The sequence below is a fragment of the Dromiciops gliroides genome, chromosome 2 (assembly GCF_019393635.1).
Source record: "Dromiciops gliroides isolate mDroGli1 chromosome 2, mDroGli1.pri, whole genome shotgun sequence".
NCBI lineage: Eukaryota > Metazoa > Chordata > Mammalia > Microbiotheria > Microbiotheriidae > Dromiciops > Dromiciops gliroides.
The window spans coordinates 36,985,639-37,006,309 of record NC_057862.1 but is presented as its reverse complement, the minus strand read 5'-3'; the positions used below and the strand labels follow the sequence as shown (position 1 = coordinate 37,006,309).

General features: G+C 46.4%; 1 protein-coding gene across 1 annotated transcript in view; it reads left to right on the top strand.

The window, feature by feature from the left end:
• ADAMTS7 (ADAM metallopeptidase with thrombospondin type 1 motif 7) overlaps positions 1–20,671 on the top strand; it is a 168,948-nt gene that overhangs the window by 40,447 nt on the left and 107,830 nt on the right. The window contains exons 4-8 of the mRNA XM_043985901.1: positions 1,276–1,481; positions 11,713–11,796; positions 12,642–12,766; positions 14,582–14,731; positions 17,913–18,053. Of these exons, the coding sequence (XP_043841836.1) occupies positions 1,276–1,481; positions 11,713–11,796; positions 12,642–12,766; positions 14,582–14,731; positions 17,913–18,053 (706 nt within the window). The remainder of the gene's footprint in view (positions 1–1,275; positions 1,482–11,712; positions 11,797–12,641; positions 12,767–14,581; positions 14,732–17,912; positions 18,054–20,671) is intronic.

The following is a 20,671-nucleotide window of genomic DNA, read 5'->3' as shown; positions in this document are numbered from 1 at the left end:
CCTCAGAAATTTACTAGCTGTGTCACCCTGGGCAAGTCACTTAACCCTGTTTGCCTCAGTTTCCTCACCTGTAAAATGGGTTGGAGAAGGAAATGGCAAATCACTCCAGTCTCTGCCAAGAAAACCCCAAATGGGATCACAAAGAGTTGGACATGACTAAAACCGCCAAACACAAAAATATTTCCTAGTTCTGTGACTGTGGGCACATTATTTAACTTCTAAATGACTCAAACAACTCTTTCAGACTTCTCTACAAAGTCATATAAGTTCTGTATTTGTTAAATCATAGATAGTTGAGGGAAAGAATCTCCACACTGAGAGCTCCCCATACTTCATAGATCCATGTCATATCCACCTTTATCTGAGGAGCCATGTTAGAGTGGGACCTGAACCAGGACGTTTTACCATATGAAAGTGAACCTTGCCTTCTCAAACTGAGGCAAGGCCTCAGTTTCCTCACCTTTAAATGAAAGTGTTGGTCTAGAACTGGAATGGTTTGTGATGGGTGTAGATCCAGGGACAGACTCTGTGTCTGCTGTTCAAGAACAGGACTAGCTACTTGTGGAAAAGTTCAGTCTTCACAAGGTCCCCAGCTGACAGAATTTTAGGAGGCAATGACTTCCCATGGAAGGTTCCATCCCCTCCTTCCTAGAAGACATACCAGAGACATTCTCTCTCTCTCTCTCTCTCTCTCTCTCTCTCTCTCTCTCTCTCTCTCTCTCTCTCTCTCTCTCTCTCTCTCTCTCTCCATCTCTCTCTCTCTCCATCTCTCTCCATCTCTCTTTCTCTCACTCTCTATCACTGTTTCTATCTCTGTCTGTCTCTGTCACTGTTTCTGTCTCTATCTCTCTCCCTCCCTCTCTCCCTCTTGCTGTCTCTCTGTCTCTCCCTCTCTCTGTCTCTGTGTCTTTTTCTCTGTCTCTGTCTGTCTGCCTCTTCCTCTCTCTCTCTCTCTCTCTCTCTCTCTCCCTCTCTCTCTCTGTCTGTCTGCCTCTCTGTCTCTGTCTCTGTCTGTTTCTGTCTGTCTGTCTGTCTGTCTCTCCCTCCCACCCTCCCTCCCCCTCTCTGTCTCTGTCTCTGTCTCTCCCTCCCTCCCTCCCCCTCTCTGTCTCTCTGTCTCTGTCTCTGTCTCTCTCCCTCCCTCCCTCCCTCCCCCCCCCCCCGTCTCTCTCCCTCCCTCCCTCCCTCCCCCTCTCTGTCTCTGTCTCTCTCTGTCTCTCTGTCTCTCTCTCTCCTTTCCTCCCTCCCTCCCTCTCTCTCTGTTCAATCCCACAGAATCTCCTGAGAACCACGGAAAATCTGAGAAGAGGAGGGAAAGGTGGGAGCAGAAGCAGCAGCAGCAGCAGCGGAGACGGCGGCTGCAGCAGCGTTCCATCAGCAAGGAGAAGTGGGTGGAGACCCTGGTGGTGGCGGATACCAAGATGGTGGAGTACCATGGCTGGGAGCATGTGGAGAACTACGTGTTGACGGTTATGAACATGGTAAGGGCTTTGGGCATGGTGTCGGGCTTCCCGGCTGGACTACGTCAGCTTTCCAGTCTCGGGACTTTGTGGACCATCCTGTCAGTGACTCTGCGTGTTGCCTTCATTCGGTTTTTGAAAAGCCCCCTTGTTGAGCACTGACTGTGTACGAGAGTCTGGGTTCGATGTTGGAGTCTAAATTGTAAAGGACACATACCTGGTTCTTGAGCAGGTGGTTCTGGGAGGTAAAGATGGTCGTGAATATGTGGGTACGCAGATGATTGTGACAGAAGGAGAGGGAGAAGATCACTTTCTCGTATGGATTGTGGACCGGGGAAGATCTCATGGAGGAGGAGGAACTAAAACTAGGTCTTGAAAGAAGGAAACGATCTGATCACCTAGACACAGGAATAGGACAAAACCAATCCCAAGCATGGGAGGCACCAATAGGGGAGAGGAAGGCAAAGTAAGAAGGGAGGAGAGAGAGGGCAGGCTGGTTCAGCTAAGACTTAGCAAGCAAGTCAATCAATCAGCAAGCATTTATTAAGCGCCTTCTGTGTACCAGGCACTGGGAAGGAGAATAATAGGAATGAAAATGGACAGACTGGGGTGAAGACAGGATAGTGCAGGGGAGTCAAATCCTATCTTAACATGGGCAACAGATCATTCAAGTCTATGAGTCTCACTTTCCTCAACCATAAAATGGTTCCATCAGGGAGATCGCTTAGGGTCTTGAATGCCAAGATCAGTAGTTTAGACGTTACCTGGTAGGCCATGGGAAGCCTTGAGAGATTAACTTTTGGTAGACTCAGATTCTCATGTTTTCCCTCATTCAGTCACTGAGCTCTGTGCAAGGCCTGGTCATAGGGGCTGTAAGAGATACGTAATATATGTATGACAGAGTTCCCACCCTCAAGGAGCCCAAGGGGAGACAAGATGAAGCAGTGATAGCATTTCTGAGTTCAAGGGAACTGAGTTCCTGACCAGTGAGGTGACTCACCCAAGGTCATACAGTAAGTTAATGGCACGGCCTAGACCAGAATTGTCAAACACATGGCCTGAAACACCTCAAAGTGTGGCCAGAGCCAGATTAAAATATAATTGTAATATTTACAATGGGATATTTAACAATATAAATGAAAATACAGTAGAACATAGATAATGTTAGTATGTGGTTTTCTAAGTCACCTTTGTGACCCATAGAGATCTTATATGGACATTTAGCAGGTCCCTGTTTTCTATTTGAGTTTGACCCCATTGACCTAAACCTGCTCCCCCCTTCATACCACAGTGGTCTCCTCCAACATCTATGAAAGAGAAAACAATAATTCAACAAACCCATACATCCTCTTCTGTGCCCTGCATATAGTAGGTACTTAATAAATGTTCTCTGATAGATTGATTAACCCATTTTGTAGGAGCAAGTCTCTTCAATCATCTCTTGGTCAATATGAGTCAATGGTGTGACACGGAGACCCAAGTTGCTAATCTTAGGCTACATTAGGAGATGAAGAAGTCTGTAGTTCTTAGTCGAGTTATGTCAACGAGCATCTATTATCATTTGTTATGGGGCTACGCACTGTGCTAAGTGCAGGGAATATAAATAAAAGCAAAAAGAAAAATAGAACCTGCTCTCAGGATGCTTCCATTCTATAAAAGACATCATGAAAAGGGAGCTGAAAATCTGGGTGAGGGTAAGGGAGTCATGCTGGGAAGTCCAGAGTCGGGAATAATAATGGGAGAGGAGTGAAGGAGCGAGTACGTCTGGCCCGGACATTTCCTCAGAATGGCCACTCCAGGAGAGTCCGCCAATTGGAGGAAGGTGGGAAGAAGGGGGAAGCTATCTTCCAGGGTGAAAGGGCTGCTGGGACATGGGAGAGAAGTCTGGCGAGCCAGGTGGAGAGCTGAGGGAGAAGTGGAGGAGTGTAAACGCTTTCCTGGCTCCCTTTGCTTGTGGGACGGGCATCTGGCATATTGTGTAGAGAAGTTAGCACAGGGCCTTGCGTCTAGTGACATTTAACAAATGCTTGTTTGTTGATTGGTTGGCACAATGCCCCATTGCTGGTTAGTGTAGTCTTTCCCTCTACTTGACCGCTCCCTAGTATAGCCTTGATCCTTGAATCATTGAGTCAGAATTAGAAGGGCCCCTAATCCAGAAGGGAATCCTGTCTATGACACCTACCGGTGGTCGTTGTCTCCGTTTGAAAACTCTGATGATGGGAACTCACCATCTGGAGACTCCCCGGCTCCTTTTCTTCTCCTATCATTTGCCCAGTGCCAAGAAGTCCACCTAAAGTTTCATCCCTTTACCCATGGCCTTTAATCCCCAGTCAGGTACAAATGGCCTCCGGAGAGGGGACATTGGGACTATGTTCTGTGTGAGTGATGGATATAAAGACAGGCTGGATAGAGAAAGCCTGAAGAAAATGGCAGAGGGCAGGGCCCCTGGGGTTGTGTGTGGTAAGACTTAGGACAGGAAAAGGCCCCAGACATATTAGGGTTGTGGCAGCACGGTCTGTGGACAGAGCTGACCATGGAGGCCAGCAGACCTGGGCTGAAGTCTGGCCTCTGCCAAATACTGGCTGTGTGACATTGGGCAAGTTACTTAAACCTCTAAGAGAACCAGGAAACTTCATGAGGATTAAAAGTCAAAGATGGGATCATAGATGTAGATGTGGAAAGAACCTTAGAGGTCAATGGAGTCCTTTTTAGTTTTATTTAATTTCAACTAATAAGCAGGTATTTTTTTCCCTCCCTTCCCCCAATTGGGAAAGAAAAACAACACCCTGGTGACAAATACAGACAGTCAAATAAAATGAATTTCCTCATGGGCCATGCCCCTATGCCAGCCTCCTTCTGCTTTTGAGTCCGCCACTTCTCGGCAGGAGGCGGGAGGCAGGTAATTCATCATGCGGTCCTCCAGAATCATCGAATCTGTCAGAGTTCTTAAGTCCTCCAAAGTCGTTCATCTTAATAATGTTGTTGATGCCATCTCTGCTCTTCTCCTAGTCCTACTCACTTTATTCTCCATCATTTCCCACAAGTCGTCCCAGGTTCCTCTGAATCCACCCCTTTCACAGCATAACAATCCTCCATTACGCTCATCTCCCATCGTTTGTCCAGCCGCTCCCCAGTTCCTGGGCAGCCCCTCATTTCCAGCTCTTCCTTATAACCAAGAAAGCTGCCTGATGTATTTTTCTTTCCTCTGTCTCTGATCTCTCTGGGGGCGTAAGCTTGGTATTATCAATCCCCTCATTTTACAGATGAGGAAACTGAGGCTCAAGGAGGTTGAGTGGCTTGCTCAGTATCATAAAAGGTAATTAGGCGGGATTTGAATCTGGGTCTTGCTGACTCTAGATCCTGTGGTTCTCTCTATGCCATCTTGATCTCTTAAGACTAACTTGTTTAGTGGGCTTGGCTAGAGAGAATTTCCTCCCCAAGAGCTGCCTACACAGAAGCGAAATCAGGTCTACTATGAAATGTACTGGGAATGCTAAAGACTGGTCTTTGGGGCCTCAACTGGGAAGCCTGGATTCTCTTCCTGGCTTGGCCCCTGACTCACTGTGGGCAAGTTAACCCTCCCCTGCCTTGGGTCTCAGCTTCCTCATCAGCAGAATGAGGACTGGGCCTGCCTCTCCTCCTACCCCACGTGAATCACTTGGCTGAAGTGGTGCAGCGTATGGTAGAGAGCCATCCCCCCACCTTCCCCTCTATCAGCCTTTCTTTCCACCACACATTCTGTTTTTCCGTACAACTGCCCATGATTAGCTGGCAGCCGCCGCCGCTGCAGGGTTTGGACTCAAGCTGGGTAATTACCTGGCTTGTTTCTCTAGCTGACTGCCGCCTGACTCCCCCTTCCCACTGCCGACCATGGACCCAGGGGGGGGCCTGGCGCCGCCTTGATGATCCTTTCCCCCTCCTTTTGGCGATGAGCACAGTGGAGACACCTCCAGACGTGCCCACTTAAATCCCGGGCCAGCTCTGTGGCAGGGGGAGGAGGAAAGAGGCCTGGCCTCTGAGGCAGAAGGCCTGAGGTAGCTCAGCCCTTTCCAGGCTGTGTGACCTGGGAGGAGTTGCTTAACCTCTCTGGGCCTCATTTTCTTTATCTATAAAATGAAGGATATGTAAGTGCTGAGGCTGAGTTACAGAAATGGGGGTGACAGTCCCTGTCCCCCAAGATTTCACACTGTATCGAGGGAGACAGGACTCAGCCCAAATTTCCAAAGTCCCTTCTAGCCCCAAATCGCAAGAGCTCTATTTATTTTCATTTCAAGTGGAGGGGACAGCTTGCTCGACATCTTCCTCCTCCAGACATCATAGGATCCCAAAGTTTAGAGTTTTCCGGTATCATTTTGTCCATTCTTCTCATTTTACAGAGAAGGAAACTGAGGTGGTTAAGTGACTTGCCAAAGATCATATAACTAATTAGTCACAAAGCCAGGTTTTGAACCAAGCTCTGTTGACGTCAAGTGCCACGATCTTTCTGTCCCAGTACACTGCCTCCTATGCCACGGGAATAGCAAATCACAATCACTTCTCTAGACCCGACCTGCACTGTTACCTCTTGCTTGGAATATTACAACAGCTTCCTAATTGGTTTCCTCACTCCATCCTTCCCTTGTGTTTCCAGTCCAGCCTATATCAGTTAATCTGATCCCATTTCCCTGATCAAAAAACAGCCCCTTATTCTCAGTCAGATAAATCCCAGATTCATTAGCCTGGCAGTAACAGCCCATGGACCTAGGGAGTTCTGTATATAGTAGGTGCTCAATTAATGTTAAGTGAATGACTGCATAGATCACACAGTTCAGTAAAACCTCATAACCACATTCATAGGTTAGTGGCTAGAAAGGACCTTAGAGAGATCATGTAGTCCATTCCCTTTATTTTATAGATGGGGAAACTGAGGTTCAGAGAGAATAAGTCCAAGGTCATAGAGAGTCGATAGTAGAGCACATTACTGTCTCAGGTCCTTGGACTCCATAACGATAATTCAAAGAAATAGCCATTCCTTTGCCTGGTCTGGTCTGAAATCAAGGATGTGCTCAGAAAATATTTAACAACCAGCTCTCAAAAATATGCCATAAGACACTTTTCATTTTAATCTGCACGGTTAACATTATGTGTACAGACAGATGGAAAAATGCCAAGTCAGGCCCTGTGTGTAGCATTTGGTGATTTCTGAAGTGTAAATGTTTACGCTGACAATTTAAACAGCTTCAGCTGGCTCTGGCACACCTCTGGCTGACGTACGTCTTCTTGACCTTTCAAACCTCATCCAGTTTTAATATTTTGTGAGTTCACACTTCATTCTTTCCCAAAGATTCAGACAATCTCAGAAGTGAAAGGGACCTCAGCTCCCATCTAGTGTGAATCCCCGCTGTGTTACCACTCCTTCAGTGAGGGGGAACCTCTTCAAGCCCCCTCCCCCCTTCTCTTTGGGGTAGCCCTCATCATTAGGAAACTTGTCTAAATCTGCCTGTCTACAGCCCATCCCCATGATTCCTTGGTTTACTTTCTTTGGCCAAGGAGAATGACGTCCTCTTGCAGATGGCCACCTATCGAGGTATCAAATTGGGAAATAGATGTGTGCCAGCACATGGAAGTTGCCCTGGGTGAGGTCTGAACCAGAGAAGGGAGCGTAACAGTGGTGAAGCTCCAGATGGTCCTTTAGGCAATTAACATTTTCTGTCTTGTTTCTAGCCCTGGACCCCTACCATATGACACAGGACTGCAAGCTGTATGTCTCTAACCACTGGACTCACTGGCTAGGGGATTGTCGAGGCTAACCACCGAGCTCCTTGACTGTAGCTGATTTGTTTGGAGACTATGCTGCATTAACTGTTGGCTGTAGATGAGGGAGCAAAAGCATCAATCTGGTCTGGGCTCAGCCCCACCAGCTTCTCTCCAGGATGCCTCTGTAGACACCGTGTTGTATAATCAGCCCTAACCAAATTGGCCATTCTTTGTAAGGCTATTGTGTGAGTCTGGTGGGCTTGCCTTTCTGCTTAATCTCCCCTTTGATGCTAATGGAAAAACTAATTGGAATCTAATTGGCATTTAGACTCCCTAGACCTGGCTTCACATTTTAAAATGTCATCAGCAAATTTGCTTCAGGGATCTCCACACCATCTGTAAGCCTCACCCTTTGTGCAGGGGAGAGAGAATGGAGCAGACCTCCCCATCCCCCCTCCATGACTTCTTGTCATCTGACCCCACTCGGCTGTTGCAGCTTCCCAGAGAACCTCTTCTCTATCTTGGAAAGGTTGACTACCTACCACAAAATCCGAGGTGTTGGGCCCTTCTTGAGCCAGCCGATTTCAATCGCTGTCACTTAATTTGAGAAATATTTATTAAGCACATGATGTAGTAGATGGGCAGGTGGCCAGGAAGACATGGATTCGAGCCCCACCTGTGATATATGGGGACTGAGTGACCCTAGACATATCACTTAACCTCTTGATGCTCTAGGCCAGGGGTGTCAGATTCAAATAGAAACTGGGGCCACTAGACCCTGCAGGATCCCTGCAGGCCACATAATTACTTAGAAAACCACATATGTTTATGTATTTCTTCTTCAAAAATTAATCCCTTAATACATTAAAATCAAATAGGAACTACATTTTAATCCTAGTCAGGCCACACTTGGGAGTGTTGTGGGTTTCGTGTGGCCTGTGGGCCATATTTCTGATGCCTCTGCTCTAGGCCTCTAAGACTAAAATCGGAGGAGAAAATACCAACCTGTGTGAGTCGAGTTTCCTCACTCGGGAGTTCCGATGACTAATAAAACCACAGTTCTAGGCCTTTCCCCAATCATGATCCATCCATCATTCAATGAACATTTATAAAGGCCCTACTATGTGCCACTTATTGTGTGAAGCAATGCGCATCTGAAAAAAGGCAAAAACCCAGCCCCTGCTTTCACAGAGGGTACATGCTAAAAGGAGAGATGACCTGTAAGTAACCAGTTACATGGCAGAGAATAGATGGGAAGTCACCTCAGAAGCTACGGTGGTGGAAAGAAGGGGGAACGGGAGAGACCTCCAGCAGAATGTGGTATTTGAGCCACATCTTGAGTCCCCGCCCCAAAGACGTTTTCCTTCTACTAAGGGAGCTGGGACGACAAGGTGTGTACAGATGAGCCGTAGACAGATGAGCATGTGCCAGGATAGAGAAGACACTCAGGCCAAATGCTCTAAGAAAATTTAAGGCAGGAAGGAGAGCTTGCTTCCATTCATTCGGGTGAGGCAGATGCTTCCCAGGGGACCCTACAATCCCATCATTCTGGGTGTTGGCAGCTGGGCTGGCTCTTGGGGAAGAGAAGCATCTGGACCGATGTGGATGAGGAGTGGGGGGCAGCCTGCACTTCAATGTACAGAGAAGGAGACCGGGGAATAGTTAGCTGAAATGTAGAGAACGGGAAAGCAAATGATGGGAAATAAGGCTAATGAGGTGCTTGGAGCCAGATTATATGGGGAGGAGGGCTTTCAATGCTAAGCTGAAGAGGTATAATTTTATTCCACTGGTAATAGGGAGCCACAGAAAAACTCTGAATGGGTCAGGTAGGATGGTTAGACCTGTGTATTAGGAAGATAATTTGGGTACCTGTCTGTTAGTACAGCGCTGGAAGAGAACTTGAAAGAAATCCAGTCCAACCCCTTCATTTTACAGAGGGGGAAACTGAGGTTACAAGACAGATCTTAGTCTCAAGACCTGGAAGAGGCTTTGGAAACCATGGAATTCTACCCCCTGGCTTCCTTCCAGCCCCAGGGCTGGTTCTCTCCAGTGTTTCTCCCAGACTGACTATATATGACCATGAGCAAGTAACTGTGAGCCTCAGTTTCCCCATCTGTAAAAAAGGGATCATGATACCTTCAGTGTCTACCTCAAAAGGTTGTTTCAAGGCTCAAGTGAGATGATGTAGAGAAAGCATGTTGTAAGCTTTATCAATATCCATCATAATTACAGATGAGCAAACAGGCCAAACTCCCAAGTCCAGGTACTTTGCACTCCCCCACATTTTGTAGATGAGAAAGAATCTGGGAACAGTCCCCTCTAATGTGAACTCAAGAAACCATAATAGGCAACGGAGGTTCCTTTACTCCCCAGCTTCTCTCCCAGAATATATCAAAGACCATTCCAAGGTTCAATTGAGTTGAATTCACAGTGCTGGGAGAGGACCTGATTCATGAATTGATGGAATCTGGAGTCACTAAGATCTTGACAGGTTGGAAGGATGAACCAAAATTAGCAAGATGGAATTTCACAGGAGTAAATGTCAAATCGTGCATTTAGACGTTAAAAAGAAAGATTGCATAAAGGAGAGACCAGACTTGGGTGCAGTTCATGGGGGGAAAGACTTTAGTCGACTCAAATGGCTGCTACAAAAAAGACAGTAAAGTCTGCCCCAATATTTCACAGTAGCCAGGATGTCTTCAGGAAGGACCCTTCCCTTCCTATCAATCACTCCCACCCACTTGCCTCTGTCAGTTACTACCTGTGTGAACTTGGAAAAGCCATCAATTACCTCATCTGTAAAATGGGGCAGCTAAGGTGGTGCAGTGGATAGAGTGCTGAGCCAAGAATCCAGAAGACTTGTCTTCATGAGTTTAAATCCAGTCTCAGACACTTCCCAGCTAGCTGTGTGATCCTGGGCAAGTCACTAAACCACCCTGTTTGCCTCAGTTTCCTCATCTGTAAAATGAACTGGAAAAGGAAATGGCAAACCATTCCAGTATCTCTACCAAGAAAACCCCAAAGGGGGTCACAAAGAGTCGGACACGACTGAAACAACCAAACATAATGAAGAGATTGGACTACCTGACTTTTAAGCTCTTTCCAGCCCTAAATCTCTAATCTAGTGATCCTAGGAAGGCAGAGTCTCTGTTATCCACAATCTCATTGGGTAGACAAGCTTTGAAACCACCATAAGATAGGTAGGGGGCATTGGGGGCATAGAAAGTATCACAAGGATTCAGGGAAGCGAGAGATCTCTTTCAGCCAAGGTACTTAGAGAAGGTTTACCAGGGTATGTGGCATCTGAGCTGGGACCCTTATAAGAAACAACTAGACACAGAAAAAAATGTTCTGAACTTAGCAAACACCAAATAAAAATGATCACTTTGATATGGATGTGTATGTGTATGTATATCCATACATATATCCATATCCATATATATAATATACACACATATATAGTAGATTAGAAAATATATTATTTTTTTTTAATTCAATAATCTTTTTTTATTTTGCTTTTGTTGGGGGAGGGAACTCTATCACTGATTCCCCTCTTCCTCTCCTCTTCTGCCCTCCCCCATTTAAAAAAAGAAAAGAAAAGAAAAACCTTTTCACCAATATGTCAAGTCCAGCAAAGTACATTGGCACATTATCTGCTTGTGAAAAAACGTGCCTTGGTCTGTATCTTTAGTCTATCACTTGTCTGTCATCATTCTTCATCTGGTTCCATGGGGACCATGGCTTGCCACCATGCTGGTGGTCCTTCTTCAGTCTTTCTAAGCTGCTGTTTTTACTATATTAATTGTTTGCCTGGTTGTGTTCCCTTCACTCTGCATAAAAGTCTTCCCAGGATTCTCTGGAACTGTGTCCTTTATCATTTCTCATTCATACCATTATGTTCACATACCGTCATTTGTTCAGCCATTGCTCAGTTGATGGGCATCCTGTTAGTTTCTAATTTTTTGCTCCAAAAAAACAGAGCTGCTTGGGGCAGATAGGTGGCACAGTGGATAGAGCACCGGCCCTGGAGTCAGGAGGACCTGAGTTCAAATCCGGCCTCAGACACTTAACAGTTACTAGCTGTGTGACCCTGGGCAAGTCACTTAACCCCAATTGCCTCACTAAAAAAACAAACAAACAAACAAAACCAGAGCTGCTGGGGCAGCTAGGTGGCGCAGTGGATAAAGCACCGGCCCTAGATTCAGGAGGACTTGAGTTCAAATCTGACCTCAGACATTTGACACTTACTAGCTGTGTGACCCTAGGCAAGTCACTTAACCTTCATTGCCCTGCAAAAAAAAAAAAAAAAAAAAAAAAAACCTCAACAACAACAACAAACAACAAAAAACAGAGCTGCTGTAAGTATTTTTCTGTATATGTTTCCTTTTCCTCTTCTTTGAGCTCTTTGGGATATAGACGGACAAGTGGTCTTGAAGGGTCCAAAGGGTCAGTGATTTTTGGAGTTGCCTTTTCCTTGTTGAATGAGAAATGCTCCTTCTTCTATTTTTTTGGACAGGTGGCCGGACTCTTCCATGACCCCAGCATTGGCAACCCCATCCACATCTCCATCGTGCGCCTGATCCTTCTGGGAAAGGAGGAGGTAACTCATTTAGAGGCTCTGATGCCTGCCCCCACTGGAAGCTCAGGGCACTCTGGGGGTCTGGCCTACCCTAAGCCAGAGCCCCAAAGTGGAAATTTGTTCAGTCTATCTCCTGGCAGTTCCACTTAGGACTGCAGCTGGCAGGTCCCTGAATGGTAGGTTATGAGATATATTGAAAGACGCGCCTGCTTCCAAATCACTTTCCTATTGGCCCAACGCTGCCCCAAATTTCTACCAGTCACTGTTCCTTTGGGTTGAAGCATTGACCCTAGAAGGGCCCTGTTCAAATTTCCATCCCTTACCTAGTTTGGGTAACACTTTAATCCAACAGCACAAATGACTTGACAATGTTGGAAGGACCTTAGGATATGGGACAGAAGCCCAGGTGGAGCATAGGGAGAAAAGCACCAGTTTGGGAGTCACAGGGACTGGGTTCAAGTCTCAACTTTTCCATTTAGTCCTTGAGTGACCAGGGTCAAATTCACTTAACCAGATGACTTTCCTCATCTGTTAAATGAGAAGATTGGTGTAGGTAGCCTCAATTCCAGCTCTAATTGATGATACTTTGGTGAAGGGAAAGGAAGGGGCAGGTTCTCTTGCTGTGTCTAAGTTTTGTTGGCCAGAGCCATGTGGCTTCAGGGGTCACCTGAAGAGATATACATGGAATGTCCAGGCTTGTGAGGATCTCAGGGCCAATTGAGGCTATCAGCAAGAATGTCAGACTAGGGAGGGAGGAAACCTGGGAGGCATCAGCAAGCCACACTCTGTCTTTGGACCTTTTCTGAGCTTTCCTTTGTCCCAGGGGAAGGGGGTGGTGCATGTGAGCGGCTTGTCTCTTTTCCCAGGAGGACCTCAAGATCACTCATCATGCAGATAACACTCTGAAAAGTTTCTGCAAATGGCAGAAAAGTATCAACATGAAGGGCGACACTCACCCACTGCATCATGATGTGGCAGTCCTGCTGACAAGGTACTGGAGTGGAAATGGATGCCTGTGTGTGGTGAGAGCCTACTTTTTACTGATGTTCTATTGACTTCCTCAGAGAGCCTCTGACTCGTGGGGAAAGCATGGCCCTGGCCCTTGGAGAGCTTCAGTATAGCAAGGGAGTTATAACTTCTGCTATTAGGAAGCACTTATTCTAATGAGTGAGGCATATCTAACCCTCAGAGAGCTTCCAGTCTAATGGGGAAGATATGTGCTCTACCTAAAAGGAGCTCTCAGTCTAATGGGGAAGATGTGTGCCCTACCTAAAAGGAGCTCTCAATTTGATGGTGAAGACATATACCTTACCTTCAGGGAATTCTCAGTCTAATGAGGGAGATGTGTTTTGGAAGAAATATGTTGCCCAGACCACAGAGGGATCTTATCTTATTTTGATTGGTCCCTATTAAGAATTCCTAGTCTGAAGATTATAGAGTCCCTGTTCTTGGAGACCTACACAAAGCAGCCTCTCTTCAGAATTTCCCAGATTAACAGAGAAGCCATTGGTTGGCCCTCAGTTAGCAAGCTTTTATTAAGTTAGTGACAATCCAGGGTGACATAGTCAGACATCAGGAAAATCACTGGCACCTGAGTAGAGGCTGGATTGGAGCCCAGAGAGGCTTGAGGCAAGGAGACTTACTAGAAGTTGTTGAGATAGGCCAGGCTTGAAGGGATGAGGTTCTATAGCAGGGGACATTGAGGAGAGAGAGGGAGATAGAGGAGAGATGCTGTGAAAATGGAAACAGCACAATTTGGCAAAGAACCAGATATGTAGGGAGAGTGAGTGAGGGGTCAAGGATGAGTCGTTCTGGCTGATATCATCACCAGGCAAGGAAGCATGGAGGGAAAAGTGAAGAAGAGAGAATGATAAAAACCAATGACCAAATAAAGGAATTTGGGGGTCATTGAGCAAAGAAGCAAAACACTTATGGGTAATGGTGAGATATTGGATGTGTGTAGCTGAGATGGAGAGCTGAGTCATGTTAAGTGAGCAGATTGAAGAAATGGGAAGTTAGAGTATTTGGGGGCATCCGTGTGAATGTTGAAGTCCCCTACTATGATCTCATAAGGGGAGACAGGGTCAGTCTCCTTAGCACGTGGGCTTGAACTTTTTCCTCTAGGAGTGGGCATAGAGTGCACTGAGCCATCCACACCTCCCTTACCAGGTCCTCTTGGTGGATACATATTTTCTGTAGCCAGGAAACAGAATGAAATGTAACCAGCTTTGAGACGGTGATGATAATGACTGACATGTTGCGCTTGATGGTTTACAAAACACAGCAACTCTGAGCTGGATGATAGAAGTATTATGATTCCTGCCAAATAACAATTGAAGAAACTGAGGCTCAGAGAAGTCAGCTGATTTTCTTGTGGTTGTATAACTGCCAAATATCCCAGTGGAAACCCAGACCTAGGCCTATCTGAAGGCAGTGCCCTCCTCACTGTGCCCGCTCTGAGCGACTTGAAGGCTAGCATACCTTCTCCATGTACATACAGGTCGGGCCACAAGTCACCAAGGGGCTTCAGTATTTAATGACTCCTTTATTTTTTGCTTTTAATTTACACTACCATGGCACCATATAGAATACATATGGGAAATGAATTTACATTATGTGTGAAAAATCAAATCTTGTAAGTGGCAAAAAAATAATTTTCAAAAAGTTATTAAAACATCGTGACTGTGGACCCACCCTTTAAGAGGTCCCTTGGTGCCTATCCCAGTTTCCTGTATATCAGAGGATAGATATTTATTGAATTGAATTGAAATTAACTGAGGTGTCTGTGTTTCTCTCTGTGCCTCAGGAGAGATCTCTGTGCCTCCATGAACCGGCCCTGTGAGACGCTGGGTCTGTCTCATGTGTCAGGGATGTGCCAGCCCCACAGGAGCTGTAACATAAACGAAGACACTGGGCTCCCTCTGGCCTTCACTGTGGCTCATGAACTCGGACACAGGTAGGTATCTACCTCCTGTCGAAAAGCGGTCATCTTATGAACAAATGCAGACGCTCCTGAAGAATTATACTTTACTCTTTCCAGCAAGAGATTCCTGATCAGCCGGGGGCTGGATTAAATGATCTCTGAGCTCCTATGATTCTGCTACATACATCATCATTATCGTCATTTAGATAGATACACACACACACATACAGATAGGTATATGATGGTAAATAGATGATGGATTGATGAATGGATGATAAATAAGTAGGTAGATGATAGATGGGTGATCTATATTTATAAATATATGTGGATATATAAATGATAAATAGATGATAGATGAGTGAATAATAGAGGGATAGCCGAATGGATGGATAGATAGATAGATAGATAGATAGATAGATAGATAGATAGATAGATAGATAGATGATAGATAGATAGATAGATAGATAGATAGATAAAGTCTACAGAACACTTCAAGGTTTCCAAAGCACTTTTCACATGGTATCTCCCTTGGTCCTCCTATAGGTCAGGAGGCAGTAATTAGCCCAGTAAGTTCTAGGCAGAGGTTCCCAAACAGTGAGGCAGGACAGCTGATCTCTTAGCAGGTGCTGCCTGTGGCCCTCCTTACTGAGGGCAATAAACTCCCCTCTCTGCTGAGATGTCCCGTAGATGGTCTGTCACAGAGGAGAGGTCCCAGGTCTGTGGACTGGCCTTCCCTAATCTGGTCCCTTCTACTATGATTATGTTAGGAGGAAGGAAAATGAGGGAGTCTGCGTGGTAGGTGTCCTCTCTAGTGGAGCAGGGGGGCTCTGGGGAGCTAGCCAGCTGGGGCAGCTTCCCTCCGTGCCTGTGTTGTGAGGGTTTCTAGGAGATCTTTGTTCCTTAAGCCCAGTGTCACGAGGTCAGTGGTGGTGGCGTCCCTGGCAGAAGCACCTTCTGACTCAGGCATGCCTGTGTTCAAGAGCTCTGGGCTCTTGCTGTTAGTTGTCATGGGACCCTGACACCCTGCCTGGAGAAAGGTCAGTCCACCAACCTCTCTCTTTTGAGTTCCCTAACTCCTGTCCTTCTGCCACACCCAGAGTCCACAAGGGAGTCGGTTTCATTAGCCAAGCACATTAAATACCTCAAATAGATTGTCCAGAGGCTCCAGTCAACTCTGCCCCCAGTGTTTCTGTCTCAGCTGTGACCCACAGCACTGAGGTTATTGTGTGGGGCCATGCCCCTCACCTTCCTGTCTCCAGATGTCTGCAGAGTGACTCATGTTTTCATTTCACTAAACCCTCTTGAGTCAAAGGTCATGAAATTCCCCTTCAGGGGCACAGGGGCAAACTTTGGCTCTGGCTTTGTTAGTTTTCTGGCAGAAGGTTCTTTCCTAGATGTTGCTCTGATGAGGAGTTTGGGAGCATAGATCTAGATAGAGCCAGAAGGAACCTCAGAGGCCATCCAATCCAACCCCCTTGTTTTTCCACTTGTGGAAACCGAGGCCCAGAGAAGATAGGTGACTTGCCCAAGATCCCACAGATAGCACACATCAAAAATGGAAATTGAACCCGTGTCACAAGATACTAAGACTAGTGCTCCCAAGGAGATGTGGTATGGCCTTGGCCGAGTCACTTCTCGATCCAGGAATTAATTTCCTGATCTGTAGCATGCGGGAATAGCCCGGATACCACACATAGCCTAAGTGAAATAAGTAGCTGAGTTCATTTGCCTGGAAACTGTGAGGACATCTTTAACTTCTGGATTAGGCAGGTAATTTAGAGCTGAAATGTATCTGCGAGCTTCCTGGCTGATGGGAATGATTCTCATTCCTTCGTGCTGGGAAAACTGGGACTCTGGAGCCCTCATTCAAGTGACCTTCTGGGTCATAAAGTCAGACCCACCAATGGGGGACTTGTCATTGTAGGGACCAGGCTGGGCTAAAGTTCACGTTGGAGCTAGTCAGAAATCCTGCTAGACTGGATGTCATGAGCAAGTTAAGGGAACAGGGGAGATTGTCCAGAGGATGCTGGACCTTCAAAGAACTAGCAGTCTTCTAGCCTAGGAGAGTGCTTTCCAAGGACCTAACCCAAACCTTTGACTTGGGACTAATTATAAACCAATCTTATCTCTTCACCAAAGTGGCTGCCCTAAGGGCCTCTTCTAGGGAGAACACAGTTTACTAGCCTAATTATAGTTACTTTAAGTACTCAGAAGAAATAAGAGTGCATTAAAAAAGCAAGTAGGATTTTAAACCTTTCCCAAGTTCCATCTAAATTAGTGAGGTTGTAAAGTAGACTCACAAATCAGCAGGAAAGAAAAATGGTCAAAGTAGCCACAGCTGGAGCCAGCTGTGGGCAGCTGCTCTCTCTGTTTGGTGAGGTGACCCCTGCTTCATGGTCTTAGATGACCCCAACCTGTAACCGATCATATTTCTCTTTCCCCTTCCTCCATCTATTCCCCCATCCCTTCCCACCAAATCAGTCACTTAATGGGAGGAATGGGGGAAGAGAGAATTCTCCTCATGGTGGGGGAGGGGGAGCAGAGAATCATCTGCTTTGGTGGAGGGACTTTCCTCATCTATAAATAAGCAGTGCTTATCAAACCCATTTTGCAGAATAAACAACCGAGGACATAGAAATCATAGCACTTAAAGTGGGAAGGAACCAAGAGTGTGCTAGTAAATGTTTAACAACGAGCTCGATGGAAATGTGTGCACAACACACTGTAAAATATATTCTACATAATTAATCATTTCTCTATCACTTTCTTAAATCCAGTCAACAAAACAGTAAACTGAGGCCTGCTTTCTAACATTTGATTTCTGAGGTGTAAATGCTCACACTGAAAATTTAAATATTAGCTCACCCCTGGAAGGGACTGTAGCGGTCATCCCATTAACAGTTTATAGATTTGGAAGCTAAAACCCAGACGCATTGTAAACAATTTATCCAAACTCACACACGGTGTGTCAGTGGGAGAACCAAGATTAAGACCCAGGTGTCCTGACTGTCTGCCCTATGCTTCTCCCCTCCCAGCAGGCTTTTCTCTAAACCTGCCAGGTAGAGGTGGTCCCTGCCCCACGTCTTTCTCCTGTCTTGGTCAACAGTCTCTGCTGTGTTTTTATAAAGGGTGGGATGTCTACAGATGGGGAGCGGTGGGGGCCGGAGGCCCAGCAGCTCACCCCGCCCCTGGTGGCCCTGTGCTCTTAATGCAGTTTTGGGATTCAGCATGACGGAAGCGGCAATGACTGTGAGCCCGTTGGGAAAAAGACTTTCATCATGTCTCCACAGCTCCTGTATGACAGCCCCCTCACCTGGTCCCGCTGCAGCCAGGAGTACATCACCAGGTTCCTCGAGTAAGTGCCAGGTGCCCTCCCAGCCCCTTGGGGGGGCGGGTTTGTCAGCTGGCAGGCCGTCCTTATTGTTCTGCCAGTTCTGCCTGCTGCTCTTTCTTTGATCTGGTTAGACCTTCGGTGATTTCCTTTAGTCTAACAGATATTTATAAATGACCTACTGTGTGCAAAGGCAGGGTGTTGGATACTGGAGACAGCCAAAAAACAAAAGGCCCCTTCCTTAAGAAGTATGCCTTGTCCTCCGGACTGGGGGCTGGGGGTGGGGAGCGGATGGGTATGGAATCCAACGTGCACTTGGATAAGGGAATACAAGAAAAGGGGAGGGAGGAGAAAGAATGGACAGATGGGGGATGAGAAGGGACTTTGGGAAGGGGATGGCATTTGAGCTGGGGAGCTTCAAAGATGGAGGAATGAAATAGGAGTGGGGAGCAGCCTGGCACAGCCCAGCCGGTAGGGGAATGACTGGCAGGTCAGTTTGGCTGAAACATAGAATGCCTGAAGGTGAAGCAGGTCAAGAAGCATTGAGGAAGTGCCCACTATGTGCTAGGGTATAAGTACATGCACAAAGAGAGTCCCTGCCTTCAAGGAGCTTACATGGGAATGGGGGAGGACAACATGTAAAAAGCATCGAAAAGTGGGCAAGGAATGAAAGGCTGTGGAGCAAGATCTATTTCCCCCACCCCCATGAAGTGTCTGGAAAGGTTGATATTCTTACCCAGACTATGAAGAGCCTGGAATGCCTGACTCAGGAGGTAGAGGAAAGGAGCCACTAAAGGTTTTCAAGCAAGGGGAGTTACACAGGAGTTTGGTTATACAGGAATATGAATGGGAATGCCCTCAATCGTACAGTGCCATCAGGAGGCTTCTTGTTTGATTAAGCATGTGAGACAACAAACTTGACACAGCACATCCTACTGTGTGAATATCAGTTTGTGTGTATGTGTGTGTGTGTTCTCACTGTCCTCTCTTCTCTCTCCCCTTCCCTCGTTCCTTGTCTCTCATCTCTCTTATCAATCCCCCCTCCCTCCCTCTCTTTTTCCCTTCCTCCCCCTTCTGTCTCTCATCTCTTTCCCATTTCTGTCTGTCTGTCTGTCATTCTGTCTCTGTCTTGCCTCTGAAGAGGTGGGAAGCTATGGATGTTCCACACATACTGTCAGACCCCTTTGGTGTGTTGATTAGTTTTGCTAAACCGCTTTTCTTTCTTTCTTTTGAAAAAATATTTTCTTTGCCATGGATGACTTGCTGGGGAGGGGAAGGATATATTTGGAACCGAAGATGATATAAAAAAAACAAAAGCCACCATTGATTTTATTTTTCTTTAAAGAAGCTGAGGTTCTCTCCGTCTGGGACTGGGCACTTTTTATTGCTAAGCACGACACATGACCTTCCTCAGACGGAGCATTTTCAAGTGTGTTTGTTTTCCTTTTCCTTGTAAACACATCTTAGAAAACACACACCCTTGTGTGGTCTGGACTGTGTGGAAAGTGAGGCAGAGGGAAGAGGCACCAGGCACTTGGGCCCTGGACAAAAGCACTTCCTGCCCTCCCAGCAGAGACAGGACACCCACAGAGAAATAGGACATCAGGCAGGGGATGGGTGCCCAGGTACCACCTCTTCTGGGAAGTCTCCCCTGATTCTCTTCCCCCACATTGATCTGTGATGAAGGGATATTTCTTGTGTTGATTTCTTTGTTATTTCTCCCCATAGAATGGAAATTGGGGGGGGGCAGATAGGTGGCACAGTGGATAAAAGCACCTGGCCCTGGATTCAGAAGGACCTGAGTTCAAATCCAGCCTCAGACACTTGACACTTACTAGCTGTATGACTCTGGGCAAGTCACTTAACCCTCATTGCCCTGCAAAAAGAGAGAGAGAGAGAGAGAGAGAGAGAGAGAGAGAGAGAGAGAGAGAGAGAGAGAGAGAGAATGGCAGCTTTTTTGAGGGCCAGGATTGTTTCCCTTGTGATATTTACATCTCAAGGGTATAGCACAGTGCCTGGCACGCAGTGGGCACTAAATAAATGCTTACCGATGTGGGCACTCACTCAGATAGTAGGGGTCATAACCAATGGGTTAGGTCTTCTTGTGCTATGTCATTCTTGTCCATGTCCTCCCGGAAGGCCTCAGTGGGAGAGGGGGAAGGTGCAGTTAACTTGCTAAGGAAAAAACCAACAACAACCCATAAACACATTTATTAAGAGACCAGTACTAGTAGGTGCTTTATAAATGTTGTCATGATCCTCACAACAGCTCTGGCAGGAGGGGCTATTATTAGCCCCATTTTAAAGTTGAAATGGAGGCAGACAGAGGTTAAATGACTTGTCCAGGGTCACAAAGCAACATTTGAACTCTAGTCTTCCTGACTTCAGGACCTGTGCCCCTAGCTATCTACTAGATGTCATTGTTTGGTCATTTCAGTTGTTTCTGACTTTGTGATACTTAGTTGGGAGTTTTCTTGACAAAGATACTGGATTTTCCATTTCCTTCTCCAACTCACTTTACAGATGATGAAACTGAGGCAAACAGGATGAAGTGACTTACTCAGGGTCACACAGCTAGTAAGTGTGTTGGGTCAGATTTGAACTTGGGTCCCCCTGACTCTAGGCCTGGTACTCCTTCCGCT